This window comes from Rhodotorula toruloides, assembly GCF_000320785.1.
Source record: "Rhodotorula toruloides NP11 unplaced genomic scaffold Scaffold1, whole genome shotgun sequence".
NCBI lineage: Eukaryota > Fungi > Basidiomycota > Microbotryomycetes > Sporidiobolales > Sporidiobolaceae > Rhodotorula > Rhodotorula toruloides.
The window spans coordinates 218233-235047 of NW_015622961.1; the positions used below are offsets into that span (position 1 = coordinate 218233).

The 16815-nt window shown below is 61.0% G+C and overlaps 7 protein-coding genes across 7 annotated transcripts; 2 read left to right on the plus strand and 5 right to left on the minus strand.

The window, feature by feature from the left end:
* Positions 1-38: 38 nt before the first annotated feature.
* RHTO_00091 (GTP-binding protein LepA) lies at positions 39-3023 on the minus strand (the record flags this gene model as incomplete). Its single annotated transcript, XM_016413775.1, has 14 exons — positions 39-114; positions 188-243; positions 321-381; positions 437-483; positions 545-910; positions 979-1009; positions 1069-1195; positions 1250-1564; positions 1622-1789; positions 1844-2122; positions 2176-2404; positions 2494-2629; positions 2687-2760; positions 2823-3023. 14 exons carry the CDS (start codon positions 3021-3023, stop codon positions 39-41), a joined length of 2166 nt encoding a protein of 721 aa, XP_016276782.1.
* Positions 3024-3143: 120 nt separating this feature from the next.
* RHTO_00092 (protein phosphatase 1 regulatory subunit 7) lies at positions 3144-4945 on the plus strand (the record flags this gene model as incomplete). Its single annotated transcript, XM_016413776.1, has 7 exons — positions 3144-3587; positions 3642-3955; positions 4023-4209; positions 4274-4391; positions 4446-4549; positions 4607-4699; positions 4763-4945. 7 exons carry the CDS (start codon positions 3144-3146, stop codon positions 4943-4945), a joined length of 1443 nt encoding a protein of 480 aa, XP_016276783.1.
* A 256-nt stretch (positions 4946-5201) lies between these two features.
* RHTO_00093 (uncharacterized protein) lies at positions 5202-6342 on the minus strand (the record flags this gene model as incomplete). The annotated part of the gene is made up of 2 exons (XM_016413777.1): positions 5202-5821; positions 5880-6342. 2 exons carry the CDS (start codon positions 6340-6342, stop codon positions 5202-5204), a joined length of 1083 nt encoding a protein of 360 aa, XP_016276784.1.
* A 275-nt stretch (positions 6343-6617) lies between these two features.
* On the minus strand, positions 6618-7704 carry RHTO_00094 (F-box domain containing protein; the record flags this gene model as incomplete). The annotated part of the gene is made up of 2 exons (XM_016413778.1): positions 6618-7246; positions 7314-7704. 2 exons carry the CDS (start codon positions 7702-7704, stop codon positions 6618-6620), a joined length of 1020 nt encoding a protein of 339 aa, XP_016276785.1.
* Positions 7705-7991: 287 nt separating this feature from the next.
* On the minus strand, positions 7992-10603 carry RHTO_00095 (carnitine O-acetyltransferase; the record flags this gene model as incomplete). Its single annotated transcript, XM_016413779.1, has 8 exons — positions 7992-8164; positions 8232-8496; positions 8581-8771; positions 8841-9622; positions 9713-9772; positions 9840-9918; positions 9979-10143; positions 10210-10603. The coding sequence occupies 8 exons, from the start codon at positions 10601-10603 to the stop codon at positions 7992-7994; spliced, it is 2109 nt and encodes a 702-aa protein (XP_016276786.1).
* Positions 10604-10948: 345 nt separating this feature from the next.
* On the minus strand, positions 10949-13552 carry RHTO_00096 (uncharacterized protein; the record flags this gene model as incomplete). The annotated part of the gene is made up of 5 exons (XM_016413780.1): positions 10949-11080; positions 11149-11919; positions 11983-12294; positions 12357-13081; positions 13138-13552. 5 exons carry the CDS (start codon positions 13550-13552, stop codon positions 10949-10951), a joined length of 2355 nt encoding a protein of 784 aa, XP_016276787.1.
* A 505-nt stretch (positions 13553-14057) lies between these two features.
* Positions 14058-16761, plus strand: RHTO_00097 (cell division control protein Cdc16; the record flags this gene model as incomplete). The annotated part of the gene is made up of 10 exons (XM_016413781.1): positions 14058-14490; positions 14549-14823; positions 14880-15039; positions 15097-15173; positions 15244-15389; positions 15444-15647; positions 15707-15985; positions 16052-16171; positions 16229-16364; positions 16423-16761. The coding sequence occupies 10 exons, from the start codon at positions 14058-14060 to the stop codon at positions 16759-16761; spliced, it is 2169 nt and encodes a 722-aa protein (XP_016276788.1).
* Positions 16762-16815: the final 54 nt, after the last annotated feature.

The following is a 16815-nucleotide window of genomic DNA, read 5'->3' on the forward strand; positions in this document are numbered from 1 at the left end:
ACTCCCTCTCTCCGTCCGCCGTTTCCGCTCGATCCGCTCTAACCTGATTTGCGCTTCATCTCCTGCCCGCCAAGGACGGCATGGAAAGCCTTGACCGGGATCGTGACGTTCCCACTGCATTCAACCGCTTGTCAGCTTCTTCGCGCCTGAGCGGTTCTGGGAGACCAGTCGAAGGTTCGCAGCGTACATACTACGCTCCTTAAGTCGTTGCTTGCCCGCCTTCTGCTTGGCGAGCAACTTCATCTGAAAAGCGGCGGAAAGTCAGCGGGAAGCTCCCAGGACCGCCGACAGAGATCGGGGACGAGCCAGATTCGACTTGCTTTACGCGTCACATCTCCGCCATAAAGCTTCGCTAATACGTCCTTACGAAACGGTGGTACGCTGCGTCCCTACGTGTCAGCAACGACGGTGCGAAGAAGGTGAAAAGCGGACGTACCGCTCCCTCGCGACGATCTGCTGGCCAACTGCCGCCTGTATGATGACCTGTATTCCCAGTCGTCAGTTCTGCACAAGGAAAGCGCGAAAGAGTGACGAAAGAACGTACCTCATGGTTCTGCCGCGGGATCGCCTCCTTCAACCGCTTCGTCCATGCCCTCGCTTCCGTCACCAGCTCATCGCGGTGAAGTACCGTGCACAGCGCATCGATTTTGGTGCCGTTGACGAGGATGTTCATCCTTACGAGGTCGGAAGACTCGTAGGGCGCTTCCTCGTAGTCGAACGAGGCGAAGCCGGACGAGATGGATTTGAGAGTCGAGTGGAAGGAGGTGATGATGGACGAGAGGGGGAGGAGGTAGCTCATGGAGACGCGGGGCTTCAGTGCGGCGGACACGGGTGCGTTAGGGTCGGCGGGAGCGGCGGAGACGGATCCGGTCGAGAGGTAGTTGTGCGAGAGAGGGAGGCCCCGGGCGGACTGCGAGAGCGCGTGCGTGCGTCAGCTTCTAACATAGAAGGCTGGAAGGGAGGGGAAGCTCGACGCACGGTGCAAAGGTTGATGATCGGGCCAGTATACCTGCCAAGGAGTGTATCCGCGTCAACCAGAGTTTCCTCGAGACTTGCGAAGTGACTCGCTCGTCTGGCGTGACAATAGTAGCGCGGATCATCGGCTCGAGAACCTCAGCGACCTTGATCTGCGAGCTGGGATCAGGAAAGTCGGCGGGGTTGTCGATCGTCTTCTCCGTGCCGTCCTTGAAGACGACTGCAAGTGGTACGAGATGAGTTTGCATCTTGGTTAGAGAGTCAGCGAACGCACGCTTGACCGGGACGAGCGGGCGGGTGACGATGACCTCCTCGTCAAACTCGTCCTCCAGCCGTTGCCGGAAGACGTCCATGTGTAGACTTCCATTGAAGCCGAGACGGAAGCCTTGGCCAAGGAACGACGACGACTCGCGGTTCACGGTGACGGAGCGGTCGGTAAGCGTAAGTCGTCGAATCGCTTCTTCAAGCTTGAGGAAGCCGCCGGGGTCGAGAGGGTAGATGCCGGAGAAGACCATCGATTTGAGCGGCTTGAACGACTCGAGAGGTGGTGTAGGGTGCGAAGTGAGGTGGAAGGTGTCGCCGAGGAAGGCTGCGAACGTAAAGCGTAAGCTTCGAGGTCGCGAGAGGCCGGAGCTCGATCCCTCACCATCTTTCGGGTCCTTCATGCCGCAGGTGATATATCCGACCATTCCTTTTCGTAATACTCGCGAGTCGGGATCAGGAAGATCCGCAATGCTGACCTCGCGCGGCGAAAGGATGCCGACGTCGAGAACTGTATACGTCTTGCCCGTCATCGTCGAGGTGATAGAGTCGCCTGCAATTCGACAGCGTGAGCACATGGACAGCTTAGCGAGAGGCTTGAACGCACCCTTCTTCAGCTCGCCTTCGAAGATCGAGATCAAGCTGACAACGCCGCGGTAGGAGTCGAACCAGCTGTCGAACGCCAGCGCTCGTAACGTTTCGCCCTCCTTCGCACTGGGTGGCGGTGGTATCCGCTCGATGATGGCGTCGAGCACAGTCTCGACACCCCAGCCAGTTTTCGCACTGACGCGGAGGACGTCGGATTCTTCGCAGCTGAGCAGGTCGGCGAGTTCTTGTACGGCAGCGGGTCCTCGCTCATCGTCCTTGACGAGGTCCCACTTGTTCACTGCGTGACTTGCGGTCAGTGGGCAGAACGAGAAAGGCTCAAGCCGGACTGACCCGTTCCAACGATCTCTAGATTCCGCTTCATCGCCTCGTCCAGCACCGTCAACGTCTGCGCCTGCACTCCCTGCGCCGCATCGACCAACAAAATCGCTCCTTGACTCGGCAAGAGTGACCGGAGCATCTCGCTCGCAAAGTCGACGTGACCTGGCGTGTCGATGAGGTTGATCATGTACTGCTCGCCGTCCGAGTGCGTGTGGAACATAGTGGCTGATTGTGCGCGGACCTGTGTAGAAGCTGTCAGATGTCGTCGAGCCAAGGCAACCCTCGCTTCGCCGAAAGCTGCAGCAGAGAGCAAAGTGCGAGTGGACTGACCGTGATTCCTCGCTCCTTCTCCACCTTCAGCGTATCCAGCACCTGCTCGTTCTTTCCCTCGCCGTCCAACATGTCCAAGTTCTTCGGCTTGAGCGGAATTGTCCCCGTCATTTCCAGCATGCGATCCGCAAGAGTCCTGCACAGCGACAATCGGTCAGCCAGCATTCGCCGTGACCTCCGGGAGTTTCCCTACGATTTTCCGTGGTCGATGTGAGCAATGTTGACCAAATTGCGGATCTTCTCTGGCGGAAAGTTGGCGAGGGAAGGCTGCGCGAGAGGGCAGGTCAGCTCGAGAAGCGCGAATCGCAAGCTAGAGAACCTATACGCACCAGTTTCCGCTCCGCCTGCCCTTCCAGACATCTCGCCGTGCTCGACAACGCCCTCGACCATCCCACACGAGCGTACACAGCCGACTCGAGCAGCCAAAGCGAAGGTTGAGAGGGTGTGGTGTGTCGCGACAACAACGAACGCCGGCGTGTTTGTGGTGTCCGCAGCGCCTTCTGTGCACCGCTACAGCCCGTTCGCAGCATTCTGTCAACGCCCAGCTGGTGAGCGGGTGTTGAAGGTAAGTCCAACCTCCGCCTCGAAGGTTGCGCTCTCGCTCTTCTCACTGAACGGCTCTATCCTGCTCGATCTCGCTAGATTCGACGATGAGCGGTCCGTTGCAGCCCACCGATTTCAATCTGCCCGCTGGACTGGCGCCGTCGACGGATCCCTCGACTTCATCAGCGACACAGCCTTCGAACGGTGAAGGAGCGGAACACGGCGACGATGGCCAGTCGAGCGAGTCTGAGGGTGGCAATGTGTCCGAAGGAGGCACGCGGGAACGCTTTGCGAACCTCAAGACGGACGAGCGACACTTTGAGGACGAGAAGGCGCGACTCGAGCGGAATGCGAGGCTGGTGATGGGGCCGCCGCTGGGCGAGGGGCAGGCTGGAGGACCGGCTCAGGACCAGGTCATCGCAGGGGAGGAGCTCGCGCAAAACGAAGACGTTCTCGCCGACTTCGACGATGACGCCCTCGACCTCGAGTTGACACACCTGCGGCTGAGAACGCTGCGTGGGCTGGGCATCGAGCGCTTCCGCAAAGTGCAGGTGCGTGAGCGAGCAGATCGTTGTTGAGCTCGCTGACTTTGCCCTCGTCGACAGCGCATCTCGCTTCGCCAGAACCTCCTCACCTCGCTCTTCTACCACCCTCTTCCTCCTCCTACTGCGTCGGAAGGTCGCACTCTCGCGGAAAACGGCGCTGCGACGGGTGGAGACCGCGATGCAGTCGACGAGGACCCGCACGATGACCAGGACGCGGCGAAGAAGGAGGCCGACTTCCCTTACCACGAACAGCGACGAGCAGAAGAGGAGGAGCCAGTGTGGCCGTTGCGGGACCTGAAGGAGCTGGAGGAGCTTGACTTGTACGATAACAGCCTGAAGAGCGTCAAGGGTCTCGAGGGACTGGACTCGCTGGAGTGCGTTGTCGTGTCAGCCACCTCTTCCGCCGCAGCGCATTTGAGCTCACTCAATGCTACGGCGCAGATCCCTCGACCTCTCCTTCAACCTCCTCCGCTCGGTCGCACCTTTCGACGACGCCTCGCCCAACTCGCCTTATGCCTTCCCTCGCCTTACCCACCTCTACCTCATCCAGAACAAGCTCACCAAGATCGAGGGCGTCAAGGACCGAACAAGCTTGACATACCTCGAGTACGGCGGGAACAGGATCCGGGTGAGCTTGTCCATCTTTGCGAGCGGGAGGAGACGACGAGACTGACGGTCCTCTCGCTCGACAGACGATCGAGAACCTCCCGATCTCGGCGAACCTGCGGTCGCTCTTCCTCGGCAAGAACAAGATCACGAAGATCGAGAACTTGGAGGGCTTGACCGGCTTGCGAACGCTGTCCATCCAGAGTGCGTGCTCGTTCCTCTCCCCGCGGCGCACTCCGTCTGACACTCTCGCTGTAGGCAACCGATTGACGAAGATCGAAGGTCTCGACGCGCTCACCGAGTTGGAGGAGCTCTACCTCTCGCACAATGGCTTGACGAAGATCGAAGGCTTGCGGAACCTGGTGCGTAGCGTCCTTGGTCAACGCCTCGTGTCCTTGCTGACTCGCTCACTACCGTAGACCAAGCTCACGACGCTCGACGTCGGAAACAACAAGATCGTCGATGCGCCGGCGGAAGCGCTCGCGCCGTTGACCGAGCTGGAGGAGTTTTGGGTAAGTAGGCGCACCAGCTCTCAACCATGCGCCGTCGTATTCATACCTGAACTCTCCGCGCAGGCGAACAACAACGAGCTCCATTCCATCCCCTCTCTCCCGCCCTCCTCCCACCCGAACCTCTCGACGATCTACCTCGAAGGCAATCCGTTGCAGAAGGAGCTCGGCACGGCGTACAGGCGCAAGATTATGCTCGAGTGCCCCCAGGTCCAGCAGATCGATGCGACCTTCGTCAGGCAGGTGTAGGGCGGTGGATTTGCTGCGTAGGGCCGTGAGGTCTAGGTGTATAGTGCGTGGCGATAGAGCAGTAGAACTCTAGGTGGAAGGATCGACATCACCAGGAGTTACCTCGGGCTCTTTCTAGAGGCTGCGGAGGGGCGCAACTCTTTTGCGAAGTCGCGCTTGCAGAGGGCTTCCTCGCATCGTCAGCTCGCTTCCCGCTTCCGTTTGGTCACCGTCAATGCTTGTTTGCTAGATGAGAATCGTCTTCACGCCCAATTCGCTACGCCTGCTCAAGCTTGTCCCTCTGCCTCTTCGCGTACACCCAGAAGTCGCTGTTGATGCCGCGCTTGTTCCAGCGATCCACTGAGACAACCGTGATACCCATATCCCGACATGTATCGATGAGCTCCGCGAGCTCGCAATCGGGTACGTCCGTCTGCAAAGAAAGCGTCTTGAGCACAGGGTACATGTGTAGGCTGATATGGGGCTTTTGCGGTGAGGCAACGCAGAGATGCTCGATGAACTGAAGATTGGGCCAGATCCGCAAGCTGTCGAGTGCGGGCGTGCAGTAGACCTCCACGCACTGAGCCGAGCGGTGCAGTAGAGTCGGCGCTCGATGGAGGATCTCCGGGACAGGAACGATGCCGAGGATCTCGAAGAGTGGTATTTGTAATATTTCCAGTTGGTCGAGGAGACCGCCGTCGAGTTGGGCGTAATACTTGCGATTGTACGGCGGGAGGTCGAAGCAAAGCGCGCGCAGACTCGGAAAGTTGCTCGGGGTGAGGAAGCGAATCTTTGGCGGGGCGCAGTCTATGAACTCGAGCTTGACCAGCCGCTCGAGGTGTGGGGCAGGCCATCCGTGCCTAGAAAGAATGCCGTTGAAGGTGAGCGAGGTGAGGTCTGCCGCGGGTCGAGAGACGTCAGGACCGGGATGTGCCCTTGAGAAATTGAGACTCACAAGGATTGTGTGTGATCCTATCCCACGGAATCTGAAGGCACTGGCCGCCGAGCGTGACTTCCTCGGAGCGAGGGAAACAGTCGAAAGCGTTGCAAACGTCCTCCTCGGACATAGCATCCGCCGTCGTCCCTTCCCCGTACAGGCTGAGCGCAACCGTCGACTGCATGATGACCTGTCCCTCGCTCAGGAATACCGATTCCACGTCCCGCTTCAAACTCAAATGAACATGCCGCCAGACGAGAGGGCGTGCGAGGCGATAGAACCGCTTGCACACCAGGAGGCAAGGCGCTAGTGCATGGCTCCGCTCTGTGTGAAAGTCCCACGAAGATGGCAGGAGCTCAAAGATGGATTCGATGAGTTCGTCGGGAAGGCGGGCGATGGGGCTCGTCGTGAGCACGACGGGCGGTAGCGGCTGTGCTTTGGCGCATTTGACAAGCCGTTTGAAGATCTTCCAGAAGCGCATGAGCGAGGTTGAGCGGATGAGCGTGAGTGGGAGGAGGGAGACGGAGAGGTGAAGTCGAGCGAACTGTCGACCGCGAGGCTTTCCACGCGCGTGTCCAAGCACGCAGTGCGCTCGTACGGGTCAACCACGCTCGTAGTGAGCGAGCAGCCGTGAGGGCAATGCAAAGCGATTTTCATGCAACGGAGTTTCAGCTCGCTCACGCTCTCGTCTTCCCTCTGCCAGATCATCAGCAATCCTTGCATGCCAGAGCGAGAGTTTACACCACTCCCATTCCGCTACGCCCGCTTGAGCGCCTCCTTCTCTCGCTTTGCGTACGTCCAGAAGTCCTGTTTGACGCCGAGGTCGTTCCCGCACCCAACCGAGATGATTTTGATGCCCTTTTCGAGACATATCTTGACCAGCCCTGCGACGTCTGGTGTCGAGAAGCCGTGTGCGATCGAGACCGTCTTGAGGGAAGAGTACTCGGAGATATGCAAGCCAAAGGAGCTGTAGTCACGTTCCACAAGGACGTGCTCGATGAGTACCAGGTTGGGCTTCCGCCAAAATCGAGGAGGTGCCCGCCAGCGGCCCGTAGAGTCGCCGGACCATTGATAGAGGAGAGTCGGAACTTGCTGAAGAGGTGCCCAGATGGATCCCGAGGCGAGGGCGTCTTGAAGAGGCAGCTGAAGCATGTCAAGCTGGACGAGAAGCTTCGGGTCGAGAGCGGCATAACTCAAGGTTGGGACGAACGGGTTCAATGTTGGTTCGACAAAGAGGGAAAGCGCTCGCAAGTGCGGGAAGTCGCGCTGTGTGAGGAAAGCTGACGTAGACAGGCGACAGCCGATTATCTCGAGCGAGACTAGTTGATTCGAGCTGAAGCCGGTCCATTCGTCGGAGACGTTGCGGATCGAGAGCGTGGTCAAGACTGCGTACGTAGCCAGCGGAATGAGCGCTTCAGTTCGTCTTGACTGACACATAGGGTCTTCACACACATTTGAGACTGCTCACAGCGTCGAAGGGAATCATGTCGAGCTGTAAAGCGTGCAACGAGACGTCCTTGACTCGGGGCAGGAATCCAACGAGCTCCTCGAAGTCTTCCTTCGAAGCCGCGCCTTCCTTGAAGCTCATCTTGTTGGCAAGACAGAGGGACGTCGTGTACTCGCTCGTGTCGCCCGTGCGCTTGTCGAGCAGGACCAAGTCGAGGTCTCGCTTCGAGTGGACGTGGATGCGCCGCCAGAGGAGGGGTCGGGCGAGCTGGTAGAAGCGTTGGCATACGAAAAGACACCGCCGGAGGTCTCCCTTCAAGTACGGGTCCTTCGAGACGCTCAGGAAGTCGAAGATGTAGCGGAGGAGTTCGTCGGGCAGGCGGTCGAAAGGGTTCATCGTTGGCCTCGGTTGCGAAGTCTGTGCATTGTCGGACTGATTTGTGAGCTGCGCGAAGCACTGAGCGAGCATCTGAGCGAGGTTGAGCGGATGAGCGTGAGTGGGAAGGAGGGAGAGGCGCGCGAGCGGGCGAAGTCGAGCGACCCGTCGACAGCGAGGCTTTCGAGCGTGTGTGGAGCGTGCAGTACTACTTGCACGAGTCGAAGGACGCTCGTAGTGAGCGAGCGGCCGTAAGGGCACTGCAAAGCGATTTTCATGCAACATTGACGAACAACTACCACTCCGCACTACAGCTTCGCCTTGGCCTCCTCGACCGTCGCCGCCGCCAGTCCGTCCTCGCACGCCTTGCGCATCTCGCGCATCGCCTCGACGAGGTTCTGGCGGAAGACGGCGGTCGAAGTCTCGGGACACGAGACCTTCGATTCGATGCCGAACTTGATGACTTGGTCGCCGGCGAGGTCTGCGAGCGAAGGCGAGAACTTGGTCATCAGCTAAAGAGAAGAGAGAGGAGGAGGAACGGGACGCACAGTTGATGCCGTACCCATTCGGATAAACCGCGCCAAATCCAGTCCCAAAGAACCTGTCTCCGGCGCTCAACCCACTCGTCGAGAGGACCCACTCCTGACTCTTGGTGAAGAGCGGGTCGTCGAAGAGCGGGTGGCTCTCGCCTTCGCGGAGGAGGAGGCGTAGGCCGAGGAAGTGGCGGTCGATGCCGCGACCTGTCGAGGCTTCTTTCGTGTAGAGGTTGTGCGCCTTCGTTGCGGCCGAGAGGAGCTCGTAGCGCGTCTTGGCCTGTGAGACGACGATATGCAGACAAACGTCAGTCAAACTCGCCGGCTCCCAAGCTGATCACTCGACGACTGCTGCTCGACTCACATCAACACCCGGATCCCTCATCGCCTGCACCCACCTCCAACTGTCCTCGCTGAACGTCCGAATGACGTCCGTCCGTCCGTGGAGGAAGAGGCGAGTCGAGGCCGTCTCGTACGTCGCGGTCGGCTCGTTGTGCGTCTTGTGGTAGGCGAGTTGGAGAGCCATCTGAAGGTAGGCGTCGGGGGATTGCTTGCCTGCCGACGAGCCGAGAGGGAGCGAGTCAGCGAGACTTCAAAGGGAAAGCGAGCGAGCTTTGAACGCACCGACTTTCTTGATCCACCCCGCGCCGTACTCGTCGTACCACAGCATCTTGCCATCACTATCCGCCGCAATCTCCTCGACCGTCGCAACCGCCTTTTGAATCGCCTCCCTCGTCTTGTCATCCACAACCCACTCGAGCCTCGCCCCCTCGGGAACCTTACTCGCGCCCCTCCTGCTGACGCTAGCCGGATCAAGGTTCTCCGCCAACGCATAGTCGCAGACGATACTCGGAATGAGCGCGTCACAAGGCGAGTGTTCGCCGACCATACTCGCCCGTCCATTCGACTCGACATGCACTCCCACCGCCTTGTCCCACCAGCGGTTCTTCCCCTTCCCTCCGGCAGTCGACGCATTGCGGATATGCGCGTCGAGGTCGGGCGTGTCCCGCGAAGGGGATGACGAGACGTATTCGGCCGATTGGAGCGTGTACGCGTCGAGCGAGAGGACGAAGAGCGAGTCTTCGATTGCGGTGGCCGAAGCGCGGTTCACGGGCGAGAGGGCGAGGAGGTGTTCGCGCGCGCGGGTCCAGCTGTCCCTGTCGTCGGCCGAGAGCGCACCAATCGAGTCTTTCGCTTCGCCTCGAGCGTGCGCGTCGTCTGCGATCGCCCACAAGCCCGCCTCGATGTTCTCGATCGGCAAGACGTCGCCCGAGACGGCGTCGACGACGGGGAGGGTGTAGAAGTGGTCGAGGGCCATGACGATGATGTTTGTGCTTGGGTGCGGGTGAGGAGAGTGGACAAGTGTGTCGGTGGGGATTTGCGGGAGACGGGTAACGCCAAAGACCCTGTGGGTGAACCAGAACCGTTGTGATCGACCTGAGAGTCAGCAACGGGGAACGGGACGAAGGGGGGCTCAAGTCAGGATGGGCATGTACCGGGTATATTGGTGCATGTCAAACGGACCTGCGCGCGACGAGTCCGGCAGGATCTCTTCTCTGCGGGCGCGCGGGAGTCAGAGGCGTGAGTTGTCGCTCGGAACTGAGAGAGACGACCGAGACTGACCGGTCGACGCGAACCTTGAAGTCGATCAGGCGCTGCGTCAACTTGGCCGCGCGCTTGATCTGCCACTCGGTAAACTCGCCTGCGTTCATTGCCAAGTCAGCGGACGAAGGCTCACGACGAGAAGCCTCGTCGAACGCACCCTTGGGCGGCACGCCAGCGCGCACGTCCGCAGGGATGCCCTCGTCGTCGCGGCACATGAGCCACCAGTTGCTGTTGACGGGGAGGGGAACACGCCACGAGTGGTAGGCGACCTTGATCCAGAAGTGGTCGTCGAGCCAGTTGCTGGGCGTGATCCGGTCGACGTCTGCGCGGGGATGGCCGTTCTTTCAGCTCGCGCTCGTCGCCTCATGTAGAAGACGTCGTTTCTCACCCTTGAGACGCTCCTGGAGGACCCGTCCGAGTCCGCCCTCCTTCTCAAAGTCGCGCGCCCATTCTCTCCGCAGTTCGAGCTGCTCCTCGACCCACGTGTCGTCCCTCCCCTCTTTCGCCGCCTGCTCGAGGAAGAACGGCCTGAGTGACTTGATGTACTTGTCGAGGCTCGCGCCGAGCTGCTGGATCGGTAGCCGGGGGAGCTGTTTCTGCGCCGAGAAGGTGCGGGGCTGGGATGCGCGGTAGGGCGTGAGCGCGAACATGCGTGTGGGTGTGTGAGAGAGTTGTCTGAGCGGTGTGTGTGGCTGGAAGGGCGTGCGTGCGAGTGCGGGTGCGAGGTGAGCGGGTGTTGAGCGAGCGCGGAGAGTGCGGGCAGCGGTGCGCGACAGGAGCATCCCAAGCGCGCGCGGGTGTCACACGACTGTCACTCGATGTGTAAGCCCCTAGCACAGCGTGAACAGCACGTGCAAGCGAGTGAGAGAGAGCGGTGAGGAGTGCGAAGGACGAAGCGAGAGCCGGTCCAACGAAGTTGCCGGGGACGCCTTTCACACTCCAAAACAACGCTTGTAATGAAACTTGTAATCAGCAAATCCAATGGCATATCACCCAGTGCACAACCAACACGGGGCACGCAAGAAAATCGAATCAGCGCGAGCGACGAGGGGATAGAGTAAATCGAGTGAGGTGGCCGGCTAAGTCCGACGAGGGGGACATGGGTAAAGGGTAGAGCAACCGGGCGGTTAGGCAAAGATCGAGGCACCCTTGCGACCAGCGCCGCCGCCGCCGAACGCGCTCAGGACGGACGACTTCTTCGCGACGTCCTTCTTGATAGGCGACAAGTCGACCGGGATCAGCGAGTTGGCGTCCGCGTTCTGCGCGAGCCAGCACAGCGTCAGTCCAGCGTCACTGTCGACGTTGACAGAGAGAGCCACGGGCGCACCTCGATGGGGAACGCAAAGCGCGACTTGGGCCCTCCAAACAGCGCAATCTTCTTCTTCTTCTTGACGAGCGGCTCGACATCCTCGTCTTTCCTCCTCTTCGCGGGCCTGTCCTCGTCCTCGTCCGAGTCGAGCGACAGCCGCGAGACGACGCCCTTCTTGGCCTTCTTCTTCACCTTGAGCTGCACGCCACCGCCTTCGTGGCCTTCCACACCGCCGCCGACCGCGCGCGCACTCAGAGAGACATTCGCGGATTTGTCGCCCAACACGCCGGCTTTGCGGTTCTTCGAGTCGGCTGCGGGAGCGGCCTTCTTCTTCGGCGTAGGGAGGTCGTCTTCGTCCGCCAGATCGACGACAGGCTTGGTGGCCTTCTTCGTCGCCTTCGGAGCTGCAGCAGTCTTGGGGACCTTCGGGGCCGGCGCACTGCGAGACTTGCTCTTGACCGGCTTGTACGTCTCCTCGTCGTCCTGCTCTTGCTCGGGCTCCGGCTCGGACTCGAGGGCGGCGACCGACTCGACGTCCGTAGCGACCTCCTCCGCAGCGCTGACGACCTCGTCCTCCTCCACGACCTCCGGCTCCGGCTCCTTCTCCACGATCTTCTTCGCGCGCTTCGCAGCCGCAGCCGCAGCGACAGGTCTCTTCTCTCCCTCACCAGCCTTGACCGTGCTGCTACTCCTCTCGAGGCCGGACTCGAGCGCTGCGAGAGCGGATTGTGCGGAGAAAGCGGTTTTCTCGGATAGTTTGAGGGCGGATTGGGTGGTTTTGAGTTGGGCCTGTCAAGCGGGAGCGTCAGCAGGGAGGGAAGGTCGAGAGGTAGGAGAAGAGCGGGGAAGCACCTTGAGATCCTTGACTTCAGCCTCGAGTCTCTCCCTCCTCGCGCGCTCCTTCTCCGCCTCCTTACCCCGCTCACTCCCACTCTTCTCACCCTTCCGCAACCTCTCCACCTCCTCCTTCATCTCCTCCAACTCCGCCACCAGCGCACTCTGCTCCTCCAGCCGCGCAAGGGTGGAGTCGAGTTCCAGCCGGAGAGAGGAGAGGTCCGCACGCAAGGTGGAGATGGTAGATTCGCTGGTGCGGTGGGAGGTGAGGAGGAGTTGGCGCGAGGCTGAGAGGGCGGAGAGGGACTTGAGTTGCTCGGCGACGGTTTCCTGTGGATTTCGAGTCACGTCAGTCCACGAAATCGGAAGCGAGGAGAGAGGAGGGAACGCACCTGCAACTCCTCCCTCTCCAACTTCTCCATCTCCCTCTCATACCTCTCCCTCGCCGCCTCGTGCTCCAACTCAACACACTTAACCTCCCACCTCCTCTCCTCACGCTCGAGCAACTCGACCTCCCACTTCTCCTTCCATCGGCGATTGACCAGTTCGCAGCGCAACTTGTGCTGCATCTCTTTCGCACGACGACGCTTCGAAGACTCGATGGCGAGTTGGCGTTCGAGGAGCGCGACGCGTGCGACGAGGTCGGCTTTCTCGTCGTCCTCCGCCGGTGCCTTGACCTGCGCCGGCGCCGACGAGCCGCTCGCAAGCTCCGCAGCAAGTCTCTGCGCCTCAGCCTCCCATCCCTCCGCCTCAACCCTCCCACTCTCCTTCTCCTCCTCCAACTGCCTGATCCTCTCCAACGCTTTCGCATTCGTAGCCTGCTGCGTCGCCAAGGTCTTGGCCAACTGACTATTGCGCGCTTTGAGCGTGCGAAGCTGGTCTGCGAGTGGGAGGGCGAGGAGAGTTCCCTCTCTTGCTGCGAGAGAGGTTGCGGAGGTTTGGGATGAGCGGAGGGAGGCATGTGAGGAGGAGAGGGTCTTGCGGGAGGTTGAGGAGGAGAGGGAGGAGTGGGAGGAGTGGCCGGGGAGAGAGGTGCGCTTCGTGAAGGGTTGAGAGGAGGCGGCCGATTGGGAGACGGGGAGGGAGAGGCGCTTCGAGGCGGGTTGCGGGAGGCGGGCTGCGGGACGAATTGATCAGTCAAGACGTCAACATCAGAGAGACTGTCAGACGCACCGCTCGGGAAAAGCATCTTCACGACAACGTCTGATCGCGGTCGTCCAGCCTCGACAGCGGGAACCTGCTCGACCTGCTCCGCAATGGGCGACGCATCGATGAGCGTTCCCCGTTCTTCGGCCTGCTTCTTCTGTGGCGGCACCGCAACTTCGTCGAAAGCATCGTCGAGGACGTCGTCGAACGCCATCAAGTCGGGCTGTTCCTCCTCGAGGAGCGTCTCGATCCCGCCCGTCATGTCTGCTGCCGGAGCGAGGAAAGGGTCTTCCTCTCCGATGACAGACGCCGTTCGCAGCTCGTCGGGGATTTCTCGGCGAGATTGGGACGAATGAAGAGAGGGGACGGGTGGACCGGCAGGAGAGGATAGCCGCTGCTGCTCGAGCTGGTGCGAGGTCGCATAGGTGCGAGAGAAGAGCATGTCGGCGAGAATGGCGAGGTAGGTGTACTCGGAGGAGGAAGAAGGAGACCTGGCGCTGCTGCTGTTGCGAGGACAAGGCGATGTTAGCTGACAGTTCTAGGTGGGTGCGCTCGATGGGTGCGGTTCGTCTGTGAGGCTTGCGATGTTGCCCATCCAGTCCACACAATTCATTCCCTCGGTACAGCCTGTCCGGAGCTCCCCCAAGGCCCGCGGACGCACTGATCTCCTCTGACGTCCCGATGTCAAACAAGGGAGGAGAAGGGAAGCACTCACCGCGTCTCCAGGGGTCGGGGGAGCGCTGGTGCTGTCGTAGCACAATCTAGCAGCCGTAAATCAGCTATAGCGAGTCGAACAAAGCAAAAAGAGGCGACAGCGGGTGCAAGACGAGGAGCGACCCGTGTTGAGCGACTCCTCGACCGTAGCAACTCGCTCCACTGGGCTCGTACGCTGCTTGAGAGTGCTTGGACTAGCTAGATTGGGCTAGGACTGCCTGCTACGACCGCCCATGCTGCCCCATCCCGCCACGGCGACGCCCAACCTCCGCGCGACTCCCTCGCCGTTCGCAGAGCGCATCAACCCGCGCAACGCAGCGAGGAAGGCGCAGTACGATGCCAACACGAGCGGGAACATCAGCAACGAGCACGTCGAGGGACTCAGGCGGCAGTCGAACCTCAGCACGCTCTCCCTCTCCCCTCGACGACCTTCACTCGCTCCGTCCGGGTCGACTGCCACTACACGCGCACCGAGGCGAGGGACGCCGCTCGCGTTCCCTGCGAATGGACTGGACGGAGACGACAGCGGCTTCCTGAGCCAGACGATGGACGAGGACGCGCCGTGGACCATGGTTGACCGGATGCGCAACTGGCGAAACGACGCCATGACCCAGCACCTCTACGACTCGGCCAATTTCTGGGGCGGCAAGGTTCTCGAGATGACCGGTGCGCGGGCGGCTTTCGCTGGGGTCGTTGTGCGTACGCTGACCTCGTCGAAACGCAGGCAACCCGGACGACGCGTTCTGGCTCGCGCAAATCCACTTTCTGACGCACCAGTTCTCCCAAGCCGAGCGTATCTTGACTGCGCCTCGCCCATCATCGGCAGCTTCGACCTCGACCGCTCCTCCCGCTCGACTGACCGACATGTCGCTGGCCTGTCGCTACCTCGCGGCGCAGTGCATGGTCAGGCTCGGCAAGTGGGAAGAGGCGCTCGACATGGTCGGTCGGAGAGGGCTCGTCGAGGGTTACAACGACGGCAAGGGAGACGGGGGGATCAAGGTGCGCCTGAACATCCGTTCGCTGCCTTTTTCCTTCGCTAACTGCCACTCTCGCAGATCACCGCCTCGGCCGCGCATCTGCGCGGACTGATACACCTCCACATGAAGTCGAACGAGCTCGCGAAAGAGGCGTTTATGGAGGCGCTCACGCGGGACGTCAAGTGCTTCGAGAGCTTCGAGATGCTCGTCGGCGGCCAGATGATGTCGACCGAGGAGGGTGGGTCCTCGTTTGCGCGGGCTATCTGTAGCTGTGCTGACGTCTTTGCGTTCGCAGAATGGGACTTTGTGCAAAGCTTGCCATTCCATGCGCAGACGGAGGACGACGCCGAATTCGTGCGAATGATGTACACCGTGCGGCTGAAGAAGGCGCGTCCTGCAGATCTTCCCTGTCAGGGCCATGCTCACGAACCCTCGCGCGCAGCTGTCGCACAGCAACGACATGGCGATCGCGCGGCAGCGGCTGACGGACGACTACGGCCTCGGCGAGGACCCCGACGTCCTCTTCAGCCGGGCGGACGAGCTGTACAACGCGATGCGCTACGTCGAGTGCTTCAAGATCACCTCGCAGTACGTCTCGGGTTCGTGAAGCCGACAGAGCAGGGTCTGACGCTCTCCGCGCAGCATCGTCTCGCTCCACCCTTACCACCGACCAACCCTCCCACTCCACCTCTCCTGCATGCACCACATCCCGAACCTGCGATCGCGGCTGTTCCTCCTCGCGCATGAGATGGTCGAGCACGAGCCGGACGACGCGATCAGCTGGTACGCCGTCGGGCTGTGGTACTTCTCTGGCAAGCGCTGGGAAGAGTCGCGGCGGTTCTTTGGGTGCGTGCGCGACTCTCTAGATTGCTCATCTTTCGTGAGCTGACCCTCCCATCTCGCAGCAAATCCGTCCTGATCGACCCGCGCTTCGGCCCAGCCTGGCTCGCCTACGCCCACTCGTTCGCCTACGAAGGCGAGCACGACCAAGCCATCACAGCCTACTCGACTGCCCAGCGCCACCTGCCGGGCTCGCACCTCCCGCTCTTGTTCATCGGGATGCAGCATCTCGGGCTTGCGAATGTCTCGCTTGCGGAAGAGTACTTGCTTGCGGCGCAGGAGATCTGCAGGGAGGATCCGCTCGTTGTCAACGAGCTCGGCGTCGTCGCTCTGCACAACCAGCAGTGAGTCTTGCGCATTCTTCAGGCCATACCTGGAGAATTTGTGGTAACGCTCCGCCTCCTCGCCAGATACGAGCACGCCGTTCAATGCTTCCAGGACGCCTTGCTGCTTGCGCGCCGCGTCCAGAGCTCTCCCTCGGCATGGTCGGCGACGCACCTCAACCTCGGACACGCTCACCGGCGCCTCAGGTGCGTTTCGGATCTTTAAATGCTCTCACGTGCCCGCTCACTCGCTTGCTCCCTCAGGGAATGGGACAAGGCACACACGTCGTTCCGGCGAGTGCTCGAGCTCGACCCGCGGTCTGCGGCGGCGTATAGCGCACTCGGTATCGTCGAACACCAGCGGGGAAACGTCCAAGAGGCCATCGCGCGGTACCACGAGGTGCGTCTGCGCTTTGACCTTGTTTCTGACTGCTTTGCTGACCGCCTCACACCTGCAGTCCCTCGCTATCGCTCCCGGCGACCCCGTCACCTGCGACCTTCTCAAGCTTGCGCTCGACGAAATCTCGACGCGCATGTCCGGCACGCGCTTTGCCTTCCCCGGTCTCCCACCACGCGTCGACGCTGACCTCGAGGAGCAAGTCCGCGCGCTCGACGAGGAGATCAGGGCGGGAGAAACGGGTCGACTCGCTCCGCCGCTCGAGTCGGAGGCCGACGATGTCGAGTCGGTTGTCGCGATGCAGTCGGCGAGTGCGAGCGGGATTGAGGTCGACATGAGCGAGGACGAGGAGGATGGCGGGGAGGGCGAGACGATGGACATGACTGGGGACGGGGGTTAGGGCCGTTAGGCGGTGCTCTCTTGCTCGTGTCTGCACTGCACGGATTCAGCAGCA